Source organism: Oryzias latipes, chromosome 22, assembly GCF_053564925.1.
Source record: "Oryzias latipes strain Hd-rR chromosome 22, Olatipes_Hd-rR_3.1".
Classification (NCBI taxonomy): Eukaryota; Metazoa; Chordata; class Actinopteri; order Beloniformes; family Adrianichthyidae; genus Oryzias; species Oryzias latipes.
In genome coordinates, this window is record NC_136258.1 from 17,261,544 (window position 1) to 17,288,933 (window position 27,390).

At 38.1% G+C, this 27,390-nt stretch overlaps 3 protein-coding genes across 6 annotated transcripts; 1 reads left to right on the forward strand and 2 right to left on the reverse strand.

Annotated features, from left to right (window-relative positions):
• Positions 1 to 1,821: 1,821 nt before the first annotated feature.
• On the forward strand, positions 1,822 to 5,282 carry zdhhc22 (zDHHC palmitoyltransferase 22). Its single transcript, XM_004082568.5, has 3 exons — positions 1,822 to 2,035; positions 3,666 to 4,223; positions 4,305 to 5,282. Exons 1-3 carry the CDS (start codon positions 1,837 to 1,839, stop codon positions 4,577 to 4,579), a joined length of 1,032 nt encoding a protein of 343 aa, XP_004082616.2. The 5' UTR covers positions 1,822 to 1,836; the 3' UTR covers positions 4,580 to 5,282.
• Positions 5,283 to 5,284: 2 nt separating this feature from the next.
• Positions 5,285 to 14,675, reverse strand: cipca (CLOCK-interacting pacemaker a). The gene is made up of 4 exons (XM_023951830.2): positions 14,323 to 14,675; positions 12,671 to 12,785; positions 8,565 to 8,734; positions 5,285 to 7,710 (listed from the first exon to the last, which is right to left on the reverse strand). Exons 2-4 carry the CDS (start codon positions 12,774 to 12,776, stop codon positions 6,910 to 6,912), a joined length of 1,077 nt encoding a protein of 358 aa, XP_023807598.1. The 5' UTR covers positions 12,777 to 12,785; positions 14,323 to 14,675; the 3' UTR covers positions 5,285 to 6,909.
• Positions 14,676 to 15,931: 1,256 nt separating this feature from the next.
• On the reverse strand, positions 15,932 to 27,067 carry pgfb (placental growth factor b). Of its 4 annotated transcripts, XM_023951968.2 has the most exons (9): positions 26,898 to 27,067; positions 26,724 to 26,793; positions 26,534 to 26,639; positions 19,572 to 19,608; positions 17,724 to 17,920; positions 17,545 to 17,624; positions 16,858 to 16,884; positions 16,711 to 16,773; positions 15,932 to 16,623 (listed from the first exon to the last, which is right to left on the reverse strand). In XM_023951968.2, exons 3-9 carry the CDS (start codon positions 26,594 to 26,596, stop codon positions 16,602 to 16,604), a joined length of 489 nt encoding a protein of 162 aa, XP_023807736.1. In that variant the 5' UTR covers positions 26,597 to 26,639; positions 26,724 to 26,793; positions 26,898 to 27,067; the 3' UTR covers positions 15,932 to 16,601. The 4 variants fall into 4 exon arrangements, with proteins under 4 accessions (XP_023807736.1, XP_023807735.1, XP_023807734.1 ...); XM_023951967.2 differs by having other exon boundaries at positions 26,724 to 27,049; XM_023951966.2 differs by having other exon boundaries at positions 26,534 to 26,793; positions 26,898 to 27,037.
• Between the last annotated feature and the right edge of the window lie 323 nt (positions 27,068 to 27,390).

Consider the following 27,390-nt stretch of genomic DNA (forward strand, 5'->3'; position numbering starts at 1 on the left):
CTGGTTCGGTGATACTACAATATTTTTGTAACTTGTAAGGTCTTCATGTTGCCCTCTTTAAATAAAACATGCAACACAATTTAAATAAATCAACAACAATTTGACATTGGCTGAGTCTTTGGACCTCTAACAAAATAAAAATTAAAAACAGATGTATTTTAATTTATTAAATGTTTTCCTTATAACCTTGTTTTTAACCAACAAAACAGATTTGATCCCAGATGTCTTTAGTGTTATAACAGGCCTGTTTTAAAGAAAAAACTCTTACTCGTCCTTCTTCTAGAACAAACTGCTGTCCAAATTTCTGCTGCATTCAGAGAAAATCAGCACCACAGTGCAATAAAACTCCTTATGGGCGTAGACTACCTCACCGACCACTTTCAGCCAGCTTTTCCTTAAACTTGTCGCCCTCTGTAGATTTTGAGGCTGACTCATCAGGAAAGCAGACTGCCAGCTCACACAGCAAGTTAAAAGCGTTCTTTAAAACTGTTTGTGCTGCTTTGATTTAATCAGACATTTCCTTACTTGTCCGATTATGTTTTCTATTTATGTCTTTGATTTTGTTCTGGGAAATGTGTTTTTTTATAATACATTTAAAAAGTGCTTAATCATGATGCAAAATTGCTGGACAGAATACCACTTGCTCCTACAGGTCAGCTGCATAACTTTCAGAATTTAACATGACAAGCTCACATGAGGAGAATGAGGGGTAACTGATGCCCAGTCATAAACAGAAATGTTTTATCCAAAATTAAATTCCCCTCAAATTATTCCCTTATTGAACCCTCTATTTTGAAATAATTCACAACATTTTAACACTGAGGGCTTTATTTAAGACAGGAGCATTCCCTTTTAGCCTCCAAAAATAGAAATATTGATATAATCAGAAAAAAAAGCCTGACTTAGTTACACACAATTTTTACTCAGACACTGTAGGTTCAACAAGGGCTTGTGGTTATTTTTGTTGTACTTTTAAAAAAAAATCTAAATAACAACATTACTGAATGTGAATAAACCTGTAACAACTGTATTTTTTAATGTAAAAACCAAAAATGCAAACATTAACCAATTAACATTAACAGACACCACAGTAGTTTAATATCACCTTATGTATCAGTGAAACTGCTTTTGTGTTGTTTTGTATTGCACTAAAAAAAATTTGGGGGGGATTTTTTAGAATTTTACATATCAATTTGCTCTTCATAATTACTGCATTTATATTCCAGAATATTGTTATAATTCAATATCTTTGTTGTTGTTGCTTTAGGATACCAAAATGCAGATTTTGTTTGTTCCCTTTTGTGTTATTTGTATTTAAAACAAAAAAAATCAAAAAGTATTTCTAAATATTTTAAATAGAGAGGGTAATTAAATTGATTTCTTTTTTGTGCAAACTATGACGGCAGGGGGCAACTTTGTAACCATGGAGATTCAGCTCCTGTGAAGTAACCACCTAGAGATGATCATGAAATAATAAGTTAGGATTTGTTGCCCTCTACTGAAGCATTCCCCTTTTCAGAAACCATCCTTCCGATAGAACACTTTTTTTTTACATACAGCAAGGAAATGTAATCACACTACTGATGACAGTATTCTGGTTTCCCACATTTATACTTCCTTTAGAACAAGATGTTACTGTTTATTTTATTATTATTATTGCCTAAAAAGGCATTTCAAACTCAAGTTCTAAGACATCAAGGTGTAATATAATATAATATAATATAATATAATATAATATAATATAATATAATATAATATAATATAATATAATATACTGAATGACATTTTTGTTTCTTCATCTGTTTTACCCATATAACAAATGCATTTATTTTAAAAATGCTTTACAGCGATCTGTTTCTTTTCTGTGCATGCGCACCCGCACCGACAGATGGCGGTAAAGAAGTTTGTGAAGACTTTGAGGATGAACACCGTCAGCGTGGCTCCGAGAAATCTGTTTTTGTCTGCGTGAGGGAGACAGCAGCAGGAAGCTTCGTGGTGCTGAAAGAACAGCTCCTTAACAGCTGGACATCTTCAGGTAGGAAGAGGCGCCATCCAGGAGACATAAGTTAGGGCGACATATGGGTTGGGGGGTCAGCATCTTTAACTGGAAGAATTTCCTACTCATGTTGAAAACAAAGAAAAGAGATCCAGCTACTATTTCTTGAATTCAAGCTATTTTGTTTTGCCACGTGCGTGAGGAACTCCAAGTGATCATGTTTTTTGTGTGGAAGCAAACGCAGGCATCAGGTTTATTCTGAGGAACTTGATAGTCACCATACGATTTGATTGTTTCTTACTCCTGCAGGTTAGGAGACCACCAGGAGACTGATAGAGTATTCTTGGAATTCTCAGTGGCCCCAAAGACCCACATTTACACAGAAATGAGTTCTTCTTATGATTATAGTCTTATTACTCCTACAGCTGCATGAAAATTACCTCGATATGGGTGTTTTAATGAAATAGGAAATCTAAATATGATATTTATTTCTTAAAAAAAAGTCTTTGAAGTATTATACATTTTAGCACAGTGTAACAGTTTATAGTAACTCCAAAAGGTTCAGTTCAATTTAATTGTATTTATATAGCCCAATATTAAAACAATACTTGTCTCACTGGGCTTTATATTGGTAACTGTAAGAACATGAAATCAGTCATAAAATAAAATAGGTAATTGTTAAACTAAACTAAACAGACTAAGCTAAACTGGGCACCCCTGCCCTTAGACCAGGGGTGCCTAAATCCATGACTCGAGGGCCGGTGTCCTACATGTTTTCCAACCATCCTGCTATTGAAGCACCTATTGGCTAAACACACCTGATCCAGGTAATCAACAGGAGACAAGGCGAGTTTCTGGAAAAGTAGCAGGAGGCTGGCCCTTGAGGCCTGGATTTGGGTATCCATGCCTTAGAGCCTCCTTCTCGATAAGGAAAAACTCCTAAAAAATGGATTCTGGGAAAAAAAGAAAAAACCTCAGGGATGCCCGCATGAAGGAGGGATCCTCCCCCAGGATGCACAGGCGATGTACCAGATTTAACTTATCTAACTCTTCAACTACTTGTTTGGATAGTCTAGCAGATGGGCTTCAAAGATCTATTGGATTGTTTTTGACAATCCTTTTATTCTCTATCCATCACCATGCTAACTTGATTACTTTATCCTAAGAAGAATCACAAGGGTTTTTAAAGCTTATTCTACCTTTTTGAAGGTGAGGGCAGGGATGAGAAGCCTTGACCAGGGCCACTGATATCCACATTCACCCATGAGGGGTGAAGTCCCAGAATAAGCTATGAAACTTCAAAGGAGGCTGGAGCGTACAGGAAAACATATAGTACATGCAAAGGGGAAAATAGACAATCTTTACAGAAAGGACCTATCTGGGAATAACACCAGAAACCTTACATCTTTGAGTAGCAGGGCTAACTACCACACCATTGTGCAACCTTTCGCTTATTTGGACGTGCATTACAATAAAAAACAAATCAAATTTGTAAATTCTACTTTAATTAGACAACATGGGCTTTAAGTTAGATTATGTCTGTAATTTTTTGCATTTGTTAATAAAAATAATTGTTTGCCTTGCGACACATACACAAGTTTAATCTAACAAATTGCTGTTGGATCCTCTCCACTTCTGATCAAACCTGTTTTCCGTCTTTGTCCCACAGAGATGTTCACCCGAATGTTAAAACTGAGACTGCTCAACGCCGTGGCACCTGTGTATTTCTTCATGGCAACAGCAGTTACCAACATCCTACATTTCTTCTTCTTCATCCCGACTATATTCCCTTACCCAGAAACCTCCCTGATGGTGTCATCCACTCTCCATACAGTGCTTGTGCTCTTCTTGATGTTCAACGCACTGGGGAACTACATTATGACTATCATATATCCTGCTGAAAGTGCCAACGAGACTTTGATCCCTGTGTGCTCCCCACACTGCTCAGACAAAGTGGATGCTCACTACCTTCTGAACGGCCGGCACTTCTGCAAACTGTGCAAGAAGATCATCCTTAAGAGGGACCACCACTGTTTTTTCACCGGGAACTGCATCGGCAACAAAAACATGCGTTACTTCCTGATGTTCTGCATCTACACGTCATGCACGTGTTTGTACTCTTTGGTTCTGGGTGTCGCGTTTTTGACAGTGGAGTACTCCATCTCTTTTGAGAACCCCCTGACCTTTCTTACTCTCCTCCCCCTCTCGGTCTGCTCCTTCTTCATGGGTGAGTCTTGAAAAAAGAATGCTAACACAAAGATAATTGTTGCCACACTTCTAGCCCTAACTCTGCCCCCTCCTTGTACAGGAACCATCTCAGGATTGCAGCTGTTCCTGGTGCTGATGCTGTATGTGTGGCTGGGCATCGGCCTGGTGTGCGCCGGTTTCTGCTCCCAGCAGATGCTGCTGGTGGCTCGGGGACAGACTTGGTGTCAGATGCAGAGAGGCGAGCTGGTGAGGAACTGCAGCAACTGGAGAGCCAACTTGAAGCACGTCTTTGGCACGCGCTGGATCCTCGGACTCATCCTGCCTGTGCAAACGGAGGAGTGCTCTGAAGATGCTGATGGACAAAAACAAGACTAAGGATCGGGATAGGTCAAAAAACTTAAAGGACCGATTAGAACTCTTTTGATGATGGGATGCTCTATGTTTAAAGTTATCCCTGAAATAACTAATGGCACATATTCAGTTTAGGAAAGGAGCCATAGGAGCTAAGACCTTTCTCTTTAAAAAGCAAGTATCAACATTTAATCTTTAGCTTCCGTTTCAATTCTAAAGTTTTTGCTTTCTTTCATTGATTTGCATGTTTTCACAGCTTTAATGATACGACAAACTGGCAATATTTGTATTTTTTCCTTATCTCTCTCTTATAATACTTGCTATTAAGTGGTTTTTAAGCAATGTGGAGTTTGACTTTCCTACGAAGGGCTACAGGATGGTGTTCGCAGCGTACACTGCCAGGTGTTTGTGTTTCAGCTCCTCTTTTACTACAGAATTAGGCTTAACTGTGGAGTAAGAGTCATCTGTAAGGATGCTCAGAGAAAATGTCATTGAATTAACCAGGGGAACATTCACACAATGCCATTAGGTCCCATCTTAGATGCTTATAAACGATTGCATCTGGTTTACTGATCATCAGCCGCACAGGCTGCACATTTGAAGTGAAACAGCAGATGGTCGACATCTGAAGAATTCCTTCAAACACAGTTCCAATTGCAGGAGTACTTTGTAGAGATTATGATGTGTATTTATTTACAACATTAAATGTTTTTCCAAGTCAGACAAATGTTTTTTTTTTTTAAATCTCTTTATTGGTACATTCTTTGCTAAGAAATGTCACAAGCCAAAGCTTTTCAAGAAGTTCAATAAATCACTTTTGACACAGATGAAGAAAAAGCACACTTTGCAATAACAGGCAATTACTGTTTAAGCAATAAAAATAATTTAAAAACGACCAACTTCACACTTCTCCTTCAGTGGCTATAACTTTAGGAAATGCTTCCAAAATAAAAGGTATATTCCTTAATTGTATTAAAGAATATATACTATTTCATATAACTTTTTTTAATACCTCCAAAAATAAATGTACTTGCTTGAAAAACAGCAACAACATTAAAAGTTACCCAACATGTAGAAAGAAATGCAAACAGGCATCAATATCAACTAAAGACATACACATACTTTAAAGGCACAGGCAATCAAATATTTATATTCACATTATCTTTATCATGAAACAAGTTTGACAAAATGAACTACCGTGCGACCTCAGTGCAACATTGTCTTAGAAAAACCCAAACTCTTTAGAAGTGCTCTCTTTTTTTCAACAAATACAGTTTTAAGCGCAAAGGTGAAGCAGTAGTGAAGCAGCAAAAACATCCCACCGCGAGCGAGTCACAGGTCTACTCCACTTGTCCTGCTAGATCTCTGGAAATGCAGTGTGAACACGTACCGTTACTAAAGACAAAAAGAAACCAACAGACCTCTGTTTAATCGTTTCACGCCTCCTTTAGTTCTGGTCACAAACATTACTTGAAATAAATTCTGACAGCTGAAAAAAAAAGGAAAAACTCACGTTTCCTGAAGTTCATAAACCAGTGAGAGTATTTGTCCATCTTTAAATATATTTTAAGAGCTTTAAGAGAATCTAGAATTTCAGCAAATGTTGTTTTTTAATACATTTTTTGTATGTAACCATTGAAAAAAAAGGTAATTGTCTCAGAATAGTCAAAATTTTAAGTCATATTTTAAAATTAAGACCATAAAAATGGGAGAGAATGACAGCTTTGGTGCAAATGTGTGCAAAGCTGCGAGTGCACACAACAGCAAAAAAAAGTCAAATTAGACATCTTATATGGAACTAAAAGTTACCTATGTGTTTGATTACCCCTTGATTTTAGTGCAGCGGGGTGGCATTACTGCTAAAATACTAAACTAATATAGTTTCAATGAATTGAATTGTCAAATTTCCATTCAAAAACTATTTTATTTGGTAATAAAAATCAACTTTGTCATAACTAATGATCTAAACTGAAAAGCAGAACTTTTAAGAATAAAAGAAATACATTTCTGACATTAAACAATAACTGAAAGCACTTTTTTTGCCTGAGAGAAAAACAAGAATTTCTTTAAAGGAATATCAATTCATGGATTCGATGAATCGATATTTATTTTGTGTACTGTAAGGCATGCCAGGACTACCTGTTGGACATTCTGAGGCATAACCTTATTGTAAGAATTATTTGCTGCAAAAACAGGCAAGAAAATAAGTAAATGTCGTGCTTAAAAATTCTCCTTTTAGAGAAGTAGCTGTGCTTTTTCTTTTTTTTTCAAAGCAGATCTGCATTTTTGTTTTTTTTAACTATTAGATCAAATTCTGTAAAGCATCTTTGACCTTTTTTTTCCTGCAGTCAGGTTTATAAGTGCTGGAACTTAGCTTGTGCTAAGACTCTGTGGGCTTTGGCTCCCCAGTGTGCTTTTTCTGTGTTCTGCAGAGAGAGCTGGAGTTTAGTCCACAGATGTGGGTCTCCGCTGCTCAGAGCCTCCAACAGCAGGTCAGTGTGCTCCTGCAGTTGGCACAGCAGGCCCTGGGTGCGCTTATTCTCTTTGATTAGCTGCTTTGTGCGCATTGTGATTCCCAACAAGCCGGACTTGCTGAGAATATTATAGGTATTGCTGAAGCGTTTCAGTTTGTTGCTGTGTGTGGTGATGGCATCCTGGTTTTTGTCTGGCGGCGTCACAGTTCTCCGTTTCAAATAGAAAGGCAGGGAGCGGCTTCCAGCCTGTGGAGTCGAAGGCTCATCGGGAACCTGCTCCTGATGCTCCTGGTGGTCCTCCGCCTCCACGTGGTTGGCGGCTGCTTCAAAGTCCTCAACGTTTTGGCCGAGTGTCTGCAGGCCGGGCAGCGGGCTGGGGGGGCTGTAGAGTTTGTGACGCCTCTGCTGTCGTTGGCCATGCTCTGACATCGATCTTGCCCTTAACTTTGAGGATCCCACCCTTTCAGTGCCTGTGTCCACAGGATGAGGGGCATTTTGGTGATGTGGCTTGGCAGAGGGCACACGGTTTTTGGATAGTCTGAGATTTTCGGGGCTGGGCTTTGGAGAGTTGCTGTTGCCGCTGGGCATCACTGATTGAAAAAGAACCACTTGCGACTGAGGCATAACATCAAGGTGGGAAGGAAAACCCCACTGCTTTTCTGCTGGAGCCGAAGAGGAGGGCTATAAAAGAAAATAAACCATTATGGTTTAATCTATAATGTAATAATTATGAGTTATTTCTAAGCATAAAACAATAAAAAACTACCTGAAAATAAGGGAAAGAATAATCAGACAGTGTAAAGAACAAAAAAAGGAAGAAAAAAACGAAAATTTTAACTAGAAAAGGAGAGTTACTACACTAAAACAATTAAATATATAATCTATTGATTTATTTATTACTGGATATTAAATCAACAAGGACCTGTAACTACAGTTAAACTTTAAGCCTCAAACTCTTTGTTAGCTTGAATTAAAAATGGAGGAAAAAACAAGTTGAAAAAAGAAAAACTATTTAAAAATGTAAACAATAAATTAAATAGCTAAGAAAAAGTTTTCAAATGGTAAAGAAATATATATAAAAAAAAGGAACTACACAAGGAAAGCTTTATAAACGGCTGTACTAGTAAAATAGGTCAAAACACTTGGAATGGGGGCTTGGCCTTTCCTGCTTTTCCAAATAATCTGGAGTTTTTCTGTAGACAGCAGATATTCCACTGACGCCTAACCTGTTATCCAGTAGAAGGCCAAGCCCAACAAAATCATCTTAAGAGTGGAAACCTTTTGGTTTTAGAGAAGCAAACTATTGTTACTTTAAATCTTGGCCTTTTCAACACTACATAGATATTTTCATTTGAAGATTTGTTGATCAGCCTTTCCAAAACAATATTTACCACTAAATAAAAGCCAAAACAATAATAAAAAAAAAAAAATGTACCCAGCACCAAAGTTCTCATTAGTTTAGATCCAGCAAGGCAGTAAATTATTTTACAAGATATAAACTAAGAACAGCTAGGTCCAGTCTGAGCATATTTTACCTGCTTTAAGACAAAGTTGTTCATGAAGATCATTGGAGACAGTCCAGAGTATGGGCCTCCCACCACAGCCACCTGCTGACCAGCTGACTGCTGGCCCAACATTGACCCATTTCTTCCTGCCTCTTCAGAATCAGTTACTTCCATTGCACTGAGATACTCAGAGCTGGCATCTAAAAAAACAAAAAAAAAAAAAACAAGAGGATGGTTATATGGAGCTTCGGATGTTTTCAAAGAAACAGATGACCTTTTTATTGTGTGCACAAGCGCAGGACACTGAAGCTATAAACACTAACAGATGTAGATTTGTATCTGTAAATGTCTGGAAGAGGATACAATCAACCTAATGAGGAAGGCTACGCCGAATCCAGGTCAGCCTTCAAAATAAAAAAAATAAAGGTCATCCTCAGAGGAGAATAGCCCACATAGAAAATGTGACCTAGATCTTCACATTTGATTTTGGTAGACAACGTTCACGGTCACCTATTGATGATTGTTGTTTACAATCAAAAATAACACAAAGTTAAAAACATATAAAATTTATATATACCGTAAATTCCGGACTACAAAGCGCACCCGATTACAAGCCGCACTCATCCATTTTCACGTGTTTAATTAGTTTTATACATACACAAACCGCGTCAGAGTACAAGCCGCGCATGTGTTAGGCGATATTGTCATCCTGACAGATCACGACCAGCATCCCAGGGTGAGTGCAATTCGTTAGCGCATTGTGGGTGGTGCCAGCTTTGCCTCAGGCTCACGTATTTGAGTGTATCGACATTTGTCAAACAGCATGGACATCTATTCTGTTCACAAGTTCCTCAGTTATGGTGTTTTTATTTCATTTTTTTTTACTTATTGACAATCTAGGTATCATACATAAAATTACAAACAGTAACCATATAATCAACATTACATCCCTCAGTTATGATGAGGAAATTTACATCCGCGATTCCACATTTCCCATGAGTCTTAGGGGCTAAAGGCGGGGCCAACGCCCGGCTCGCCACACTGTTGTATGTGTTTAAGAATGAGCAAGTAGCAGCAGTGCATGGAGGGGTGAACGGGAAAAGCTCTCCTTCCGCTTGTGTCGCGGCAGGGTTATGGGAGTAACAGGACTGGTTAAAAAACACAACGGTAAAATACAGCAGCGGCGACTGAAAAGCGCGCGCCTCAGCGTGATACGCGCGCCTTAGTGCGGCGCGTGCGTCAGAATTCAGAAGCCTCTGCACTCCGCGGACGCCTCTGCGCTCCGCTCCCGCCCCGCGCGCTCCTTGTCTCCCCTTCCTATCTACTCCGACAGTTCTGGCCAGGGCGGCTTCAAGGAGGAGCACTTCGTCCCCATTGCGCCGGTGAACGGAGCAAATCGTTTCTGTGCAAAGCAATCGGACTTAATACTGTACGTTTTGAGTATGAGGGGCGGGTGCGTTGTTACGTGTGGGAGCCTTCAGACTGCCATCGGCCCCGCAGCTCAATCAGCAGGAGATGATGTCTCCAGCTCACACGGAGGCTGTGAGTTTTTCAAAGCAAAATTCCGCTTTTACGGTTTCCTTAGAAACCGTAAATGGAGTGTAAATTCACTCCATGCGCTGTTCTCTCCGTCACGCAGCAAACCGGCTTTTCCAAACCCGTTGGTGATGGTGGACTTTTTTACGCTGCTTTTAACGATTGCTTTTAACTTGAAAGCTTCATCATATTGTAGCGGCGATCACGTGCACGTTGGGTCTAATGGCCCCAAAGGATTCTGGGATGCGGCTGGGCATGCGTGTTTCATTTTGTTGAACCATGACTGAAGTGTCTAAGACCTGAAGTCAAGTCCATGCTGTTTGGCTGCTTAGAGGTTTGTTGAAAATAAAAGTCTTGTGCTTGCTGTTAGATAAAGAATTCAAACTATTCACTGAGTTCGAAAGTATGTACATGGTGGCCGCTAATTATATATATATATATATATATATATATATATATATATATATATATATATATATATATAAATAAAGAATACTCAAACACTTTTCATGTTACTCAATATTTAATAGATTCATCTGTGTTTTAAGGTCAAAATAATAAGAAAAAAAATTAAAACAACTAATAAATTCACCTTTTACCCTTTTTTATGTGTTCACTTAACCTTAAATTATTATTAGGCATAGATGGTGCTAGTTATTATTCTTGAAAATGAATAATGCAATGTTACTCCTCTAAAAACAAATCAAATTCTTCAACAAGATGCTACTTTTTTTATATCCGGTGACTCTAAAAGTCCAACATGTTTTGGACTGAAAGTTTCTAACCCTGAACTCCGGTTTTCCACCTGCTAAGAGAAACACATGGTGTGTTGTTCTCGTCTTCTCTTGTCTCAACAAACACAGCTTCCGCACACTTGTGCTGAATCTCTCTAATCCTTGACAAGTTGTTTTATTGATGATGGTGTGGTCTTGTCTTACAATTGTCAAGGTGAATCGTCCCCTTCAGTGACCTACTGGCCTGAAAAGCTCTCCATCCAAACCCTAAGTTCAATAAACTGTTTCTTTCAGCATTTCTTTTTTTCTGTTCAGATGCTTCTACATGGGTTCCTGTCTTTCAATTGTTCTTGTTCATTTCCACCACTAAGTTGGATATTTGTACCACAGTGGTTTGAAAACAAACTCAGTCATGTGTTCAGGTTTAAATGTTTATCTTCAGAAGGCAAACAAATCCTAGAGTCTACGGAAAGATTATTTTATTTATGAAGAAAAATTTGGTCAGTTTCATCTTATAACTACATTTTTAATGATAAAACTTAAACTGGTCCTACTAGTAAACAGGCAAAAGCAGAACTTTGCAAAACACTTCCATATCTGTTACTGAGAGAACTTTAGTAAGTTTTATAAAAGCAGATCAGCTCATTTTGAATTATATAAAGAATAATTATTCAAATTAAGCAAAACCGTACAGATGTGTATACATTAGATAGATATATAAGAGGACTGGCCTGAGCGAGTGTGACATCACCATTAGAAAATGATTTACTTCTGAAGTCCACATTTCACAACACAGACATCGCCATGTTTGAGCCAGATATCAGTAAGCAGTGATTGGTCAGAGTCGGTCTGAGTCAACATTTCTATAGCAACCACTTCCATCAATCAGAAGTGAGCTTGTTGGTAGTCCACACCCCTTCTACTGTAAGTGGGCTTAGGAGAATCTGCCAATCTAACGTTTTGTACACTGGATGTGGGGGCTGGCAGGCATCACATGCTTTTATTGAGGTATCTGATTGGTCAGTTTATAACAGGGGCCGGCAACCTGAGGCACGTGTGCCGCAGTTGTCAAGCAAAGGGAAAGTGAGTGGCATGCAGCAGTGGGTGACAAGAATAAGCACTTGATCTGTCGTCTGTATGTCAGATTTGAAAAAAAAAAAAAAAAAAAAAATCTGATTTGAGTGATCATCCCTTCTCTCTCACAATGATTTTTTTTCTCCTATGGCGTCATAAGGAAAGGGTCCAATCGCGCAGCACTATTACTGTGACCACTGTGAAATGAAAATGTTGTTATAATGTTATCATAATACTCTATAATAATAGTGTTTTGAAACTGTTGACAGTGAGATGACAGGTGGAGTGAACGTGAACACATGCGTGGGAAAAGCCGCGCTAAGCTGATCCACTCACGTTACAACTGAGCAGCTGTTTTTTAAAATTTGTTTTGGTCATATTTTTGGCATCGCAGCGGCTGACATTTATGAAATTTTAAGTTCAGTTTGTTGAATAATAACCAATCAAGGTCAGAAGGTACCCAGGCTTTTGTTCTGTTCTGACAAATGTTAACATAAAACGAAAATGAATAATGATCCGAGACCAGGTAGTAGAGCAAGAATTGTTATTCTAACAAATAGAATGACTGAGTAATAGAGAAGTATAGGCCATTTACCATTTACCAGTAATAGCTATTTTTTTCTCTCAATAGAAGTTTAAGGGAAATCAAGCCGGTAGGGACTTCCTAAATGGAACGCCAAAGGGGAGGAGTCACTCAGGCCAGTTCTCATTGACAGTCAATGTTTAGGAGTAAGCTAAATAAAAATACAACGGTAAATAAATCCCCTTTAAGGAGCTGCATCTTTGTCAAACCTGAGAAGCCAGAATCTCTCTCCAAGTCATGCTTGAATCCTCCAGGGTGCGATGCCCCGCTGAAAGATGCGGTCCTGTGTAGCCCGGGTCTGCTAAAGCCACTCATGTTAGTTTTCTTGGGAAGAATAAAACAAAACATAGCAACAAAAAAATTAGCATTAAATAATTTAATTTCATGGATTACAGACTCAAGGTCCATTTGCCACAATATACACAAAACATATAAAAGACTTAAGGATAAAAATAAAACATTCAAACAAGTATAAGAACCATGACATAAAAAGTATTAAAAAAACAACAATGTAATAAAAGTATAAAAATCAATGAAATAGGAATATAAAAACAATGACATAGAAGTAGAAGAACAGTAAAATAACCACGTATCATGAAATTAATACTAAAACTGCTGACTTAAAAAAAACACTTAAAAGTTTAAAAAAGGCGACTGTCCCAAAACCTCCAAATAGAGGATTGGTATCTAAAAGTGCTGTGCTTGACATTGGTGAGAGTTCAAATGATTTCATTATTTGAAGCATTAAGACGATTAATAAAACCATAGATAAAATGTCTTTATAAAGCTTGGAGAGTTTTAACTCAAACACCAACAAACAAACTGCTTGCACTGCACCACCCAGGCTGTTTTAATAAAATACTTAGGGCATTATTATAGGCTACCTGTAGCTTCCTCATGCTGGATGCCCTATAATTTGTCCACAGGTCGGCAGTATACAAAGGTATGCAGTAAGTTTTGAATAAAATAATTTTAAGACTGTCTGAGCATGAATAAAACCTGCGTGCAAACGTGTTTGCCTGAGTATAACATTACCACAAATCTAAGATCTTTTTGCCTCATTTTCTGTCTTACTAAAGTAACAAAACTTCAAACCCATCCAATAAAAATACAAAATAAGAGATTAAAATGAATATGGCAGCCTTACATACAAAAACAAACAAACAAACAAATGGGAATACTGAAATAATACCTGAGAAATTTCACAAATCTAGTTAAGTGTGACAAATAAATACACAAATAAATATTAACCAATACTCACAACAAACATAAGATTATGTTTTTACATCGATTCAAAGTAAAAAAAAAAAAAAAAAAAAGATTAATTACCCCGTTATATTTGTGATGTCGCCTCCCACTACTGTCACACTGTCTTCCGCTTAATCTTAGGGCCTTGTTTTTGAGGCAACTTTGATCAAACAGTTATGATCAAAACAGACCGTTGCCATTTTCCGCAAAACATCTAACAAGATAATCTCAAGATAAAGTCACCTTCACTAATAATCTATCAATGTCCAGAAGTAAAAATTAAAAACAATCGTTTGAAGTACCCATAACTTTATTTTGGCTAGCTACATGTTGTGTTTACGAGCGGGACTTTGTTTTCCTCTGTTGGTCACCTAACACACGCTGCAATGTTGTTTAATTCAACTTTAATGAGAAACTATCTTTTAAAAAGGAAGCAAAATGTTGACAGTAACATGATAGCTGCTACAAGTGCCCTCAAAAGGACGGCCGGGTTTCTTGTTAAATCCTCCGTTTTAGCAGTTAGCACATGTTAGATGCTAGTGAGAGAATATTTAGCCACACGGTCTTCGTTTAATAGTTAGACGGATTAAAGTACTGATTTTAAAGTACATACCCATATAGGTTTTAATTGAAACAAACATCCGAGGCGATTAGAAAGACATCCGAGTGTCAGGTACACCCACAGATCATCGACTCTGGCGCAGCTAACGTTTGCGACTCCCTAATACAAATTTGTAATGCGAGTCAAGTGTGGTTACCGTTGCATGGTCTTACAGGCAAACATAAGTAATTGTTTCCTTCGACACCAACATTATGTTGTGGCTGTAAGTTGGTCTGTATCATTAAATCTGTTTTAACAAAGTAATATTTTTTTGTTGCAGCTTGTAATGATTTTGAGAAAACGAGATCACACAGACTCCTGTAAGATATTACGAAGGGCGAAATGTACGAGTTAAACATGACTCCTTGATGCGGTTGCTAGGGAAACGAGGTTACACGAGGGTCTCTTCGTTTTTTTTCTGCCAGGAAACGTGGAAAAAAGAAAGAAAGAAAGAGAGACAATAGATCGTTCATTCACTCATGCCGCACCTTCAACTTAATGTTATTGTTAATGTTATTGTTCTACTCTTAGAGGTCCAATTAAATATGATTGTGAATCATAAACTGCATGTGGCTGGCTGTGGCATATGGTTTTATTAACTAAAAACACAACTTAGATCATTATTGTCACATCATAAAGAATATAGCAAGAATATTATTGTGAGGCGTGGTAAACATTTCCCTTTAAACACAACAAACTCTTCCCTTTTTGGAATAAAAAATAAAATGACCTAATTTAGCATTTAGATTCAACTTAAATAAACTATTATTAAGAGAAGTATAAACCATCCACTAAACACTTAGAGTAATCATGGTTAAAATTTGGGATGGGCTCAGAGAAATAAAAATCATTTTCCTCAAATTTCAAATCTATAGCCTATTTTAATTTTAAGTTGGAAAAATACATTCCAATATACCTTTATAAAGTGAAAAATAAAATTCTCATTCATTTAAAAATGAATCTGGTAATGCTGGATAATTAATTTGTTTTATTTTCTGTTAAATTCTTCATAGAAACAACTAAAAAAGCATTTCATCAGACATAAAACTTTTATTACAAAATAAATATTTAGATGAAAAAAAAGCCACAAAAACGTTTTTGTATGATACATGAAAAAGAAAGAAACCGAATGATGACATTTTACATAACTATCACAGTTGATCCCTTCCACAGTGAAGTCCAAAAGCAGACAGAGGAAGTATCCTGTGGTGTGGGGTTAAGAGAGTCTTGTGTCAGCAGGATGAACATTACACGCAGAACTCCTTTAACATTATTGGTTTATCAAAATCAGGGTTACTATGTTAAAAAAAAAATCATTTTAAAATCTCATGTCTTCAATCATCATCTTCATCAGGACTATTGCCTGTGGATATAAAGTATAAGATATTTTTACATCAAATATATTTACTGAAAAATACCTTTTTTATCTGAATGCCCTAGTTTTCATAATTTTACAAATTATACATTCTATGGTTTATGGTTTGTTATTTTTAGAAACAACGACAAGATTGACACTAAAGATTGAATACAATGAAAATATCATTTATGAGAGACTGCTCAGTCTTTTGTCCAATCCCATTAACAAATGAGTCAATTAATATCATACTTCCATATAAATCCATTTTGAACACCAGATGGAGACATTTCTTTATTGCAAGTATAATGTAGTCTTACATTCAGTCCAACATACACAAGTCAAGGTGTTCTTTATAAAATCTTTATAAAATGATAACTACATCTTTAAGGCTGTTGGTCAAACTATATTCAGTTGAGTTAACACACACACACACACACATATATATTATATATATATATATATATATATATATATATATATATATATATATATATATATATATATATATATATATATATATATATATATATATATATATATATACAGAGAGAGAGAGACTTTTAACAAGTGTAAGCAACTTTTAAATACCCAAAACGAACAAATCTTATAATAACGAACACAAATAATGTGTATGAATGGAAAACAGATCAGTCTTTTCTGTCATGCATTGCACTGGCTCCCAGGGATTTCCTTTTGTATCAGGTGTGTGGCAGTAGAGTCTCAACCAATCAAAACACACTTCCTGTAATAAACCTGGTCATCACAAACGTCCTGCCCATCGGTAAGACAGCACGTCAGCAGATCATCCCAGCTGTTTGAGCCTCTGGTGGCAGACATGGTTTTTGACAGATGATTGACGAGACTCTGAAGTTGTCACTGGGCTGGAAGTATATAATGAGCCATGCTGCAACAAAGGGCGGCGTCATCACTGCAGTTACCTGCGAGGGATCTGGCATCTACAACACAGAAAGTAACCGCCTCTGTAATTCTTCTGGTGGGCAGCTGATCTCTGTTTTCTCTGCTTTATTGGTGTATTTCCTTACCTGTCACACTCTTTGGTTTTCTGTCTTTCCTTCCTTTTCCTTCCTCTTCCTTTATGCCTTTTCCTACACATGATGTTAATTTATCCACAAAGCCCCGCATTTCCCTCAAAAATGAGGTTTTATTAAAGAAAAATCTTATACTCTTACCTTTCCACCATGACAGGTTTCCTGACTCTGAGAAAAAATTTTTAGATAATCAAAACATGCAAAGAATGTTTAGTAGTAGTTATTAGTAGGCAAAGGCACATCAAACTTTGCAGAAATTATGTTAATAATTATTATGGTATACACAAAAACTAGACATGAAAGCGTCCTCTCGATTTAAACCCTTTAGCTGTTTTGTAAATTTCCAATGGACTTTGCCTGTTTCCCTATATTCTTCCCTCTCTGTACAACTGATGTAAAGCAAGCTAGAAACTAATTATTAAGACATTTTCTATTTAAAAAATAGCTAAATGCTAAGACATTACGCTTCACTTTTAGTCGTTGAGGAGTCAGGTATCTGAAAATATTGATAAAGAGCTTTCTTTGTTGTTCCAGCAGTGATGCAAAGTTTGATCTGCTACAAGAATCACATAAAAAACTAAAATCTGTCTTTTATAATTAAAGAACATGTTCCATTTGTAAACTACAAGGTTTTCCAATATATTAAGGGTTTTGGTTTCCCAAATGCTTGTGTTTGTTGCATGATAAACTATGAAATGAATTGTTGTAATTATGTGCACTGGCAGTGACATTAATTTAAAATATTTTCATTAGATAAATGAGGAAGAATAATGTTTAAAGTTTTTTTTTACTATTTACTTAAAAAAAGTTATTTTATTGTTTTCTTACCTACATTCACATGTCTGATGCTCCACAAATGTCATTTCAACATATTCTTGACCGGACTCTGATGGCCTGATTTTCAAGAGCTGGAAAAAAACAATGAGTCAAAATTACTAAACAAGCAAAAACACGTTCAAGGAGGATTTTACAGATTAACTGTTTGTGAGACAATGCTCTGGTCTTACCTGCATGGTGACATTTGTGGTGCTAGTGGGATGACACTCCAGATTCTCATCACCACAGCATCCGGCACACCTCACCAGGGGCACACAAGAGGGACTGTAGATGTGCTCCACCTCTGTTGGGTATTCCTGAACCACCTCTACCAACTTTTCAATGGTCCGGCAGAAGCTACGACCCCACACTTCTTGAAACATCAGTACTGTAAATTAGAGTGTAAGGATGAGCCACGATGTGTGTTGTATGAGACTACTTTTGTCCTATAAGAATTTTGATGTAGATAAGTTAACTTTTAAAAAGACTTACGATTTAAACACATTTTGATTATGAAAGGAGCAATAAAACTATGTTAAAATAAAGAGCAAAAAGACAAGCAAAATTTTGTGTCACTGGTTGTCACTGGTTTAAAACAAGAGTTCAGGGCTTCCACGTGTTTTAAAAGGAGATTTAAATATGCATGCTGCCGAAATGGAATCCCAAGCTCCTAATTTAAAGGGACAAAAACAAAATAAGATTTCTGTTTTAAAACTATGAGTTTTAGAGCTAGTGGATTTGGTGTCCATGAGTAAAAAAATTAGTATTATCAATATTTTTACAAATACACCTGAACTTGGTTTTTGTTTTAAAAATGCATTCAGTAAGGGATGGAGAAAGGAGAGCGGAGTGCTTTGTAGAAATGTAGAGCTGGGTGTGCTTAGAAGAGGATGTGAAGGGAGGGGAAGATTCATTATAAAAATAAAAAGCACGAGCCATAAAGAGCTCTGTGGCATGCCTGTAGTGACTGTAAGTAGGCATAAAGAGAAGGATTTCAACTTAATAAACTCAGAGCAGTCAAAGTCTGTCAATATCTATTTGCCCAAGGTGATGGTGCGTGACATGTCAAAAGTCAGTTTCAGATATTGATGAGAGTTAGTAGAAAAATGAAGATGGATAAAGAAAGAGAAACAGAAAACTACTCCTTTTTTCAGTAAAGTGGAAAGGGAAGACAGCAGACTATAGCTACCCGTAGAGACTATTGCATAAACCAGCAGGATAGAGCAGAAAAACAAAAGCTGCCAGTAATTAGAAGGGTATTGAAAGAAAAAGGATGTGAACAAGAACCTAAAGGCCATCATTCTACATCAGCATGCTGGGCTTTTCATTTTAAAATAAAACATTTGTGTAGTACATGAAGCACTTTCCTGTGAGAGTACATGTGTGAAAGTGTCCCATTTGCTGCAAAGGAAGAACAGGGACGACTGTAGCCAAACACAGAAGGAAGAAAAAACAAACATTGGAAACATGGCCATGAACAGAACCCTGCTGGAGCTGGAGCCGAGTTGCCCCGCAGGCACCTCTGGGATTGCAGTGACCTCCAGAGGTCAGCAAATGGAGCCTGACACCACAACAGCTGTTTATAAAAGCAGACAGGCTGGGGGGAGATGGCTGGGGGAAGCATCTATTGGTAGGGATATGAGGGCATGAACTGTAATGTTGTACAACGCAAACAGACAGTTCAATAGGCAGTTACCACTTGCTTTGACCGCTTATCTCCAGCCTTTTCTGTTATATATATCCTCCTCCTGTCCCCGAGTTCAAGTCTTCCATTGTGAGCTTTTTCATTGTTCTGACAAAGACATTTTTAGTGATGTTGAGGGAGGGATTCAGTGTTCTAAAACCTTCTTTTCTGTCTATCCTTGAAGGGGTCAAATCAAGTGAAAATGACAGTTTTTTAATAGTGTTTTAAAAACACTACATAAAAGTGACAATAGTAAGAAAATAATCTGTTATTCAGCATCTATCACATTTAAAAACATATAATAAAAAAAAAAATATGAATACCTTAAAAACAAAAGTAACCTAAAAAAACTTACCTTCTGTTGTACTGTTTGTGTTTGGTAAAGATAGACTCTGCAAAACACAAAAGAAAACATTGTAGGAAAGGTTGCTTCAATTTGCACCAAAAGTCTGTAAGCTGGAGGGTTTGGTTCCTCCAGTGGTGACATCAGGAGCCACACAAACCAATGGAGACAAGTCTTTTTGACAAGCAGCAGATCCAGTCTCTCGTACACATGTGTCACGCTCCTCTGTGTGCCCAAGTGTTTAGGTTCAAAACCTGTTTCCTGTGGTGTAAGATTCAGCTCTATTTATTTTCTCATTGATGGTTTCCCCCTTCGTCCTGATTTTTCCCATCACCCCACAGTAAACAAAGTACATTTCTCATTCGCCTGGGAAAACACAAAACCTCTATTTGACTCCAACTCAGGACAGGAATTCTTTATTTGATAAAATGCCCTGCAGCAGAAGCACAGGACAGGCGACAGATAATCTGCTTCCGCAATCTCTTCCCATCACTGGAGCGGGATTCCAGTTTTTCTGTGGTACACTCTTAATTACTTTTAAATAGAAATGCTTAATGTTCATATTACTAGGTAGAAAAAAAGTTCATCTTTTGACTAGGAATAGACACAGAAGGACTTTCCAAACAGTGGCAATAAAGATTGTTGTGCTTTGTACCAGTTTTGTTCCAACATCCTTTTCCTGTAATAAACCAAAATTAGTTTGAGGATGAAAGCAGAATGTGTCAGCACACTTCTACTCTCAGCAATCTTTTTCCAAGTGGTGTGTTTTAAGGGAGATGTCCTGATTTAGAGGATTCTCACAAACGTTTCAGTTTGTGTAAAACTCAGATGAGTGACTGGGAAGCCTTTAAATTTATAGTGATCCGTCTTCTCTGCTGCACAAAATACTCCATGACAGACTATTTAGAAATCCCCAAAGTACAGCTTTAAGGCACTCACTCACATTCAGTCCTCCCTGCTTTAGAGGAAATGTGACTCGTCATCTGGCCAGCATGTACAGCTGTTCCTCTGACAGCAGCTTTGCTCTGCAGAGAGGCGTTCACTGAACTGTGTCGGCTGCACAAAAACTCAGCGGGATATGAACTCCATTTGCAGAATATTCCAACGCACCGCTTGGAAAAGTCGCAGTTCACTCTAAGTTATTGTTAAATGTCACTCGCACTGTGAGGTTCTGACCCATCACAATGACTTTTTTTTGGCTGTGGTATCACAGGCAGTTTAAAAAAAGTTCAGGTGGGGAGGATTTTTTTAAACTTTAGTCCATAGTCTCAGTTTGCTGTTTTAACCAAACATTTATGACACCTCCCATGGTTGAGAATTGAGGAGCTGGCTGTTCAGAGAGTAAAATGCCCCCTGAGGATCCTCACATGTTTCCTCCCTCCTCCTCTTCATCACACTTGCAATATTTGCTGATTAATGATGAGAGAACTTGATCTGGGTCATACGGGGAAACACTGCATTTACTGACTGAACATTATATTTTGCATTACAAATCACCAAAGCAGCACCACTGTCCAAGGATTTTCTTTCATTTCCTTTCAAACCTTTTCAGGGAATTCAACTGTGGACGTAACCTTAACATGTGAGATTTCATTATTTGTTTTTATTAATCAAAGAGAGAAAACATTAACTCGAACAGAAACAGTGAAATTGATAAGTGTGAAATGTGATGGCAGGAAATTTGATTCAGTGAACTTGGCCAAAATAGTTTTTTGTTCTGTTTAGATTCAGAAAAATCCGAAAAAAGTAATGTTTTAGTGTGTTTTAATAGTGATAGGACACAAATGACTAAAAAGTTAAATCAAACGTAACATGCACAGTAATGTCAATAGCCATTTCTTATTGTCGATTACAGTATTTCAGCTACTTTCCAATGTTAAAGGTCTTCTTGTTCTCTTTGGCAGTGTATTGAGTGAAGGAGAGTTATGTGAAGTGACTGGATGCTAACTGAAAGTCCTGCAGTCGTCTCAATGGGGGCTAAGCTGACATGCTACGCTCTGTGTGCTCGATTGTAAAGTCATTTGGGTCTCCTGCCTGCCAAAAGTCTTCACTGCAGTCTGAAGCAGATCTGAGTTCCTGCTGGGTCCCCGGGCTCCTGCTGTCAGGCCTCAGAGGCCCCGAGCCTCATTACTCTTGAGTCCCACACAGCTGACCTGCGTCATCTTCAGCCTTCTTTCTTATTCCATCTGTCAGAGGAAGGGCAGCATGCGTAGGGAGCAAAAACTTTAACGTGATTAATTGTTTTTAAGATTTTTCTCTCTATTAAGGGTCATGCTGGGGAGGTGATGCTCAATTTAACAGCAGGTTGTACGGAAACGTGCCAAAATTGTCTGTTTTAGAGCTGACAGTTTGTGCATCACATCTTTTAGAAAAGAAATAGGAGTGAAATAAGTAATTTTGAGTTTTCCGTGACATGTCATGGTCATCTTATTTTACCAAATTACTTTATTGTAACTGCCTTAACAAGCTCTGAGCAACATGTATTTAAGTGAAGCTGAGGAACTTTGATCGATGAATAAAAACTAATAAAAATCAACAATTGTTTTATTGGAGGGGGCAACATCAAGCCCTTTCATATAAAGAAACATCGTGTGATCATATACTATTTTGCTATTTTAGGCAGAAAGGATGAGTTCTTTTTCTGGTAGAAGGCGAAAGCATCCTGTTGTTAGGTAAGCTGTTTTCCACTCTGCATCCTGTGAGAGCCGCAGTTGTGACTGATGTAGCCTCAAGGCTGCCTCCATGGCACTGCTGGCTGAGGAAAAGAAATGTGCGCGGGGCATTGACTTACTGTTTTGGTTCTTTTAGATCTAATGAAAAACTATAACAAAATATCATGTCAAACAGAAAAAAAGCTATGATACATCTATGGCCACATTAGTGCATTGTTGTTCCAGAGCCAAATTTCCTAATCCTCTCCTAAACCAGAGTTATAATTATTATTATTTTTATATAAATCAGGGTCAGTAAACTACTCTGGTACACGTCAGGAAAGCGTGAGTGATTTGGCAGCGTCCCGGGAAATCCCCATTGCAGTTCCCATGACTGGGGTTAATAGTGGGTCAGCCTACACTGGACATCGTTTTCTTCTAAGCTTTGGTTCACTTGTGTGGGTGACAGCCCGAGTAAACACTCCATGGATAACATGCCGGCACGTTGACTTGCTTATCCCAGTCAAATGAATTGCTGATTTCGAGGATGCACAGGGAGGAGTGTGCACTTTAGTTTTCTTGAAGTTTCACCCACAAGACCACACAAGGGTGAAAGCCCATTAGCACAAACACGGACAGTTTTATGGAGGAGACACGCGGTCGATCTTCTCTTGATACCAAATCTCCAGCACCGTGACCGTAGACCCTTTTAAATGCTACGGCAGGTTCTGCTTTTTGTACACAAGGCAGGTGAACTCACAAATTCAGCGGTGTCATTACAGCACTGAAAGCATCCAGCTGGGTCTCCAGGGTGGTCAGGTCAGGACATGTGACCACAAGCCACTTACAGAACAGCAACAAATGTCAGCAGAACATCTGGTACACGTGTCACAATCATTTCTCAGGTAACATAAGTGAAAGGAACCTTTGAAAGCTGAAGTTATGAAACGAGCTACAAGTGAAGATTTTCCTGTCTTGTGTTGAATGTGTAATTTTTGCAGCTAAAATGCGTTTTCAAGCAATTCCAGAACAAAATGTACAAAACCTAACAGTTTCAGACATGAAAAAGTTGATAAAAATTGTTTAAAATAACTGAGTCTATTTGAAAATACAAGTGTGATCGCAAATTTTTTTGCTCCATTTCTCATTTTCAGGGCCGAATGAGTGGGAAGATGTAAATGTCTATGTAAGTTTTGATACAAAATAACACAACTTCCTCAGCATAACTTCATTAATGCATGCACAAATGTCTCCCCAAAGATACAGACATAAACACACAACTGCTGTGTAAACGGTGCGCCCCATCCACAAACATACACACACATGACACGGGTCTTCAGATTACGTTGACCGGTGGTAATTGTGGCCTTCATTACAGTAAACGTTGTTCTGTAAACCAGAGTAAATTACATCCAGATGTGAGATTAAAGCTTGCTGAGTAGACGGCTGCCCCAAGCACAACCCCTCCGCTTTCTCCCCTCTTTCCACAAGAGTAAGGAGAAATCCATATTTCCTGATAGCAATTGCAACTCTCCCTTGGGCTAGAGCTTTACAACTGCAGAAAAATACCAAAACAGGACTCTTATCAGCCACCACTGCAACTACATGGCTTAATGTCCAGATAAGTAATCTAGAGTGATGTGCAGCTACACGAGAGCCAGAGACATGAAGAGAAGCGGGGCTTGACTTTTTGGTGTCTGTTTATTGATAAGTGAACTGCAGCAGAACAACAACAGATGCTTTTAATTCTGTAGAAATCGTATTAATCGCTCATAAAAGCTCCTGGGAATCTGATGCCATACCAAACATGACCCTAAACATAGAAAATGAGGGGTAAACAGACACGTATGTGCGATGCAGATAGTCTTATGAATTGTTTTGCTTCTGATGATGACGTAAAGGAAACACCTGTTTAACGCAATGTCCGCAGGGACATGTGATCAGCAGTTTTGCCTCAATGCCGCCTTCTTTTTTTCTGCAACACTGGGAACACGTTATGCTGGCGAAGAAGTCATGAGTCTGTCAGGCACAGTCGTTGTCTTTTTCACAGAAAAAATGCTGCTGGGGTGCAGAGCATTTCATAAGCATTTGCCAGAAAAGGCTTAATCACTATCTTTTGGCTGAAATTCCCTTCATAGCAGAAATATTTGACTCCTGAGTTGTGAAGCTGTCTCCAAACATCCTATTTCCTTTCTTGGAAATGCTGGTTAGTGCAGCTTTGGTTTTGTTGATGGAAAATGTCACCTGTATTAAAAATGACAAAATGACAGTAAAGACGGAACTGAAGGATTCTAAAGATTCTACTCACTGTGCTCATTCAGAACCAGTTTTCCCAACAAAAAAGTTGATAAACGTAAGAGTTACATAAATAAAAGCAGTTTGGGCTTTAATTTAACACATAATTTACAACTATTTCACTTGGACAACTCCAAACATTGATTTGTAATAGTTATAACACAGACCCAGAAAAAATACAACCCAAACAGCCAAAACCTAACACCAATGTTACAATTCACCAAAGCTCCCTTATCACGTTAAAAATGGACAATATGATGGACAAAGCGACCTTTAATCTGTGAAGCTGTTTCTGTGAGTGCTGATTATGAATCTGGTATTTGGAAATAATAAACTTGGTGTGTGTTGGAGTGCAGAGAGCTTCATGAACAATGTCAAAGAGATATTTATGTGACAAAAGAGTCTTGCACATTTACTGCTGAGAAACGCCCATTTAAAAAAAAAAAAAAGGTTTGACGGCAGGTGACTGCTAAACACTCAGCTAAGGAAATGAGCTAAAGGTGCAAAACTGAAAAGAAGATGAAAATAACTTCATGTGGGGGTTAATGAGTTGTTTTGGAAATAAAACTTATAGATTTAATGATGCATCAAAAATGTCATGAGTGGAATCTTTGAAGATTTAAATATAGGACGTCCAAAATATCAATGTAGACGTGTAATGCATGTTTTTCAAACTAGCTCAAATATGTTTTTAAGAAATATTTACACTTAAAAAAAGTTTTTTTGTTTGAGTGATTTTTTTGTTATTTCCCACTTGGGTATTTTGTTAAGGTTGTTTCTTATAACTTAAAAAAAATCCATTCTGATCTTTTTAAGTGATCTCCCCCTTTTGGTAAAAAAAGAATTTGGACCTCATGTGATCTGACAGATTGGGTGTTGAGCCTCTATGACGGTACTACCCACATTTACCACCAGTCCTCTGACAGCGGGGGCATTTAACCTGCTTCATGTTGAAGCCCCTGGGTTTTGTCACTCCTGTTTTGGCTAAGCCGTCCATGAGCTGATTATGAGGATTAGAAGAAATGGGGTAAACCCTGCCTCTCCCACACACTCCCAACATAGCAACTGCAACAAAAGTCCAGTTTGTGAAATGGGGATGTGAAACTTTGTCAAAGTAAATGTGACCCCGGTCTTACTTAATTTAAGAGATAGCAGCAGTCATTGATGTTAGTGCTGATGGGATAAGGGCTGATTTTGCATTAAACATGAGAAGGATCAGAAGCAACTTGGAAATCAGACACTGAATTGTTTAAAGAACTTGAGCATCAAGTGGCAAAAAGTCCCACTTTCTAATGGCTCATCGTATTTCAGGGATTGCTGACGCTGCCTAAACCAATGAAAGAGTCCTTTCCAAGTCTTTTTGAGCTTGCCTTGTTCTGGAAGCTTTTTCATTAAAGGCTCCAAAGCAATGCCAAGCAGTGGGGAACAGGGCACCATTGTACAGTCTCATGAAACTGATATATTCTTACTACAGTAAATCATCTTCATGCACACACTGATCATCTTTCCATAAGTCTTTCTGAACATCGAAACTGTGCAACTAAACAGAGAATGGAAGAAGTTGCAGGTGCAGAACATTTTCAATCTAAAACTCAGGAGGATTTTCTGCTTTTAAAAACTGAAACAAACTTCAAAATCCTTTTTTTTTTTGTTGCAACATCTTTCCAGCCAGTAAATCTTTTTTTGATCTGTTCCCACAGTATAAGCAATCTTAGCCTCAAATGATGGCTCTGCTGTAATTATAAGCTTACTAAGTTTTACCAAAATATAGCTGTGACTCACGTCGCTTCAGGCTGATGCAGTTTGTCACGTTTCACCTTATGAATGAGCTGAGCTGGCCATGATGGACATGGCTGATTTGTGATGAGTCAGCTATTTTCTTGGAAATCCTCTGAGTTAAAAATCACTTTGATGGACCAATGAGCGGAAGGTTTCCTCGCATTAATTCTGAATGAGAGGTGTCCTTACAATTCAAAATACGACAGTGAAAAAAAAAAAAAGTTAGTTACACTCTTGGCGCAAGCATACCTGCGCAGGTGAGAGGAGCAGATGAAGTGCCACCACAGTCTCGATGAGAAAACCAGGGTTCATGTCGCGTTGTCTGGGCGCGGAGAGCGGCTGATCTCTTCCAACACTTTAGAACCAAAAGTGGGAAAAAAAGAAGAATCCAACAAAAGAGTCCCAAATCAGCTCATTCAGAAAGAATAAAGATGCTGACCGGGAGTTTCCAAGTCATCTGCTCCCAGTTGGAGTTGCGTCAGTCACGTAGCTTCTCTGCGTCGTGTAACCTGAAGAAGATTGCTCTCACTGATGATTGCGCCCCGGAGACAAATAGGTCTTAAAGCAGAAATGAATATTATAAAAGTCAAAAGCAAAACAAATATATATTTACTTTAGGAAGTAATTGCAAAGTGCCTACAGAATACTCGAAATATGTAAAAGCTTGGGAAAATCTAAACTTTCAAGCAATAATCCTTTTAAAACCGTGCGTTAAAGTTGCTCTTGGGGCTTCTTGTCCTGTTCTGAGCACAAGCCGGCAGAGAGACAACACTTCAAAATCCCTAATTGCCTCCACACTTTTTTTTTTTAAACTGGTTATTTCAATCTCCTCCCTCTCTTCCCCTTGCAGAACTGCTTGAAAACTGCTCCATGTGTTATTCTGCGTGAGCTGCTGGTGATGCTTTGGTTACAGACTTCACAGCGCAGGTGATTTACACCACAGATTTTGGAGAAGCAGTCTCTGAGCAGAAAGTTCTGGGAGAACTACTCTAGAAAGATAAACATTTAGAGATCCTTTGCACCGCTGACAAGGATGGTAGAGTCATTGGTGTCTCCATCCGGCTTGCACAGAGATCTTGCCTCTTACACAAGTTTGCTGAGACATT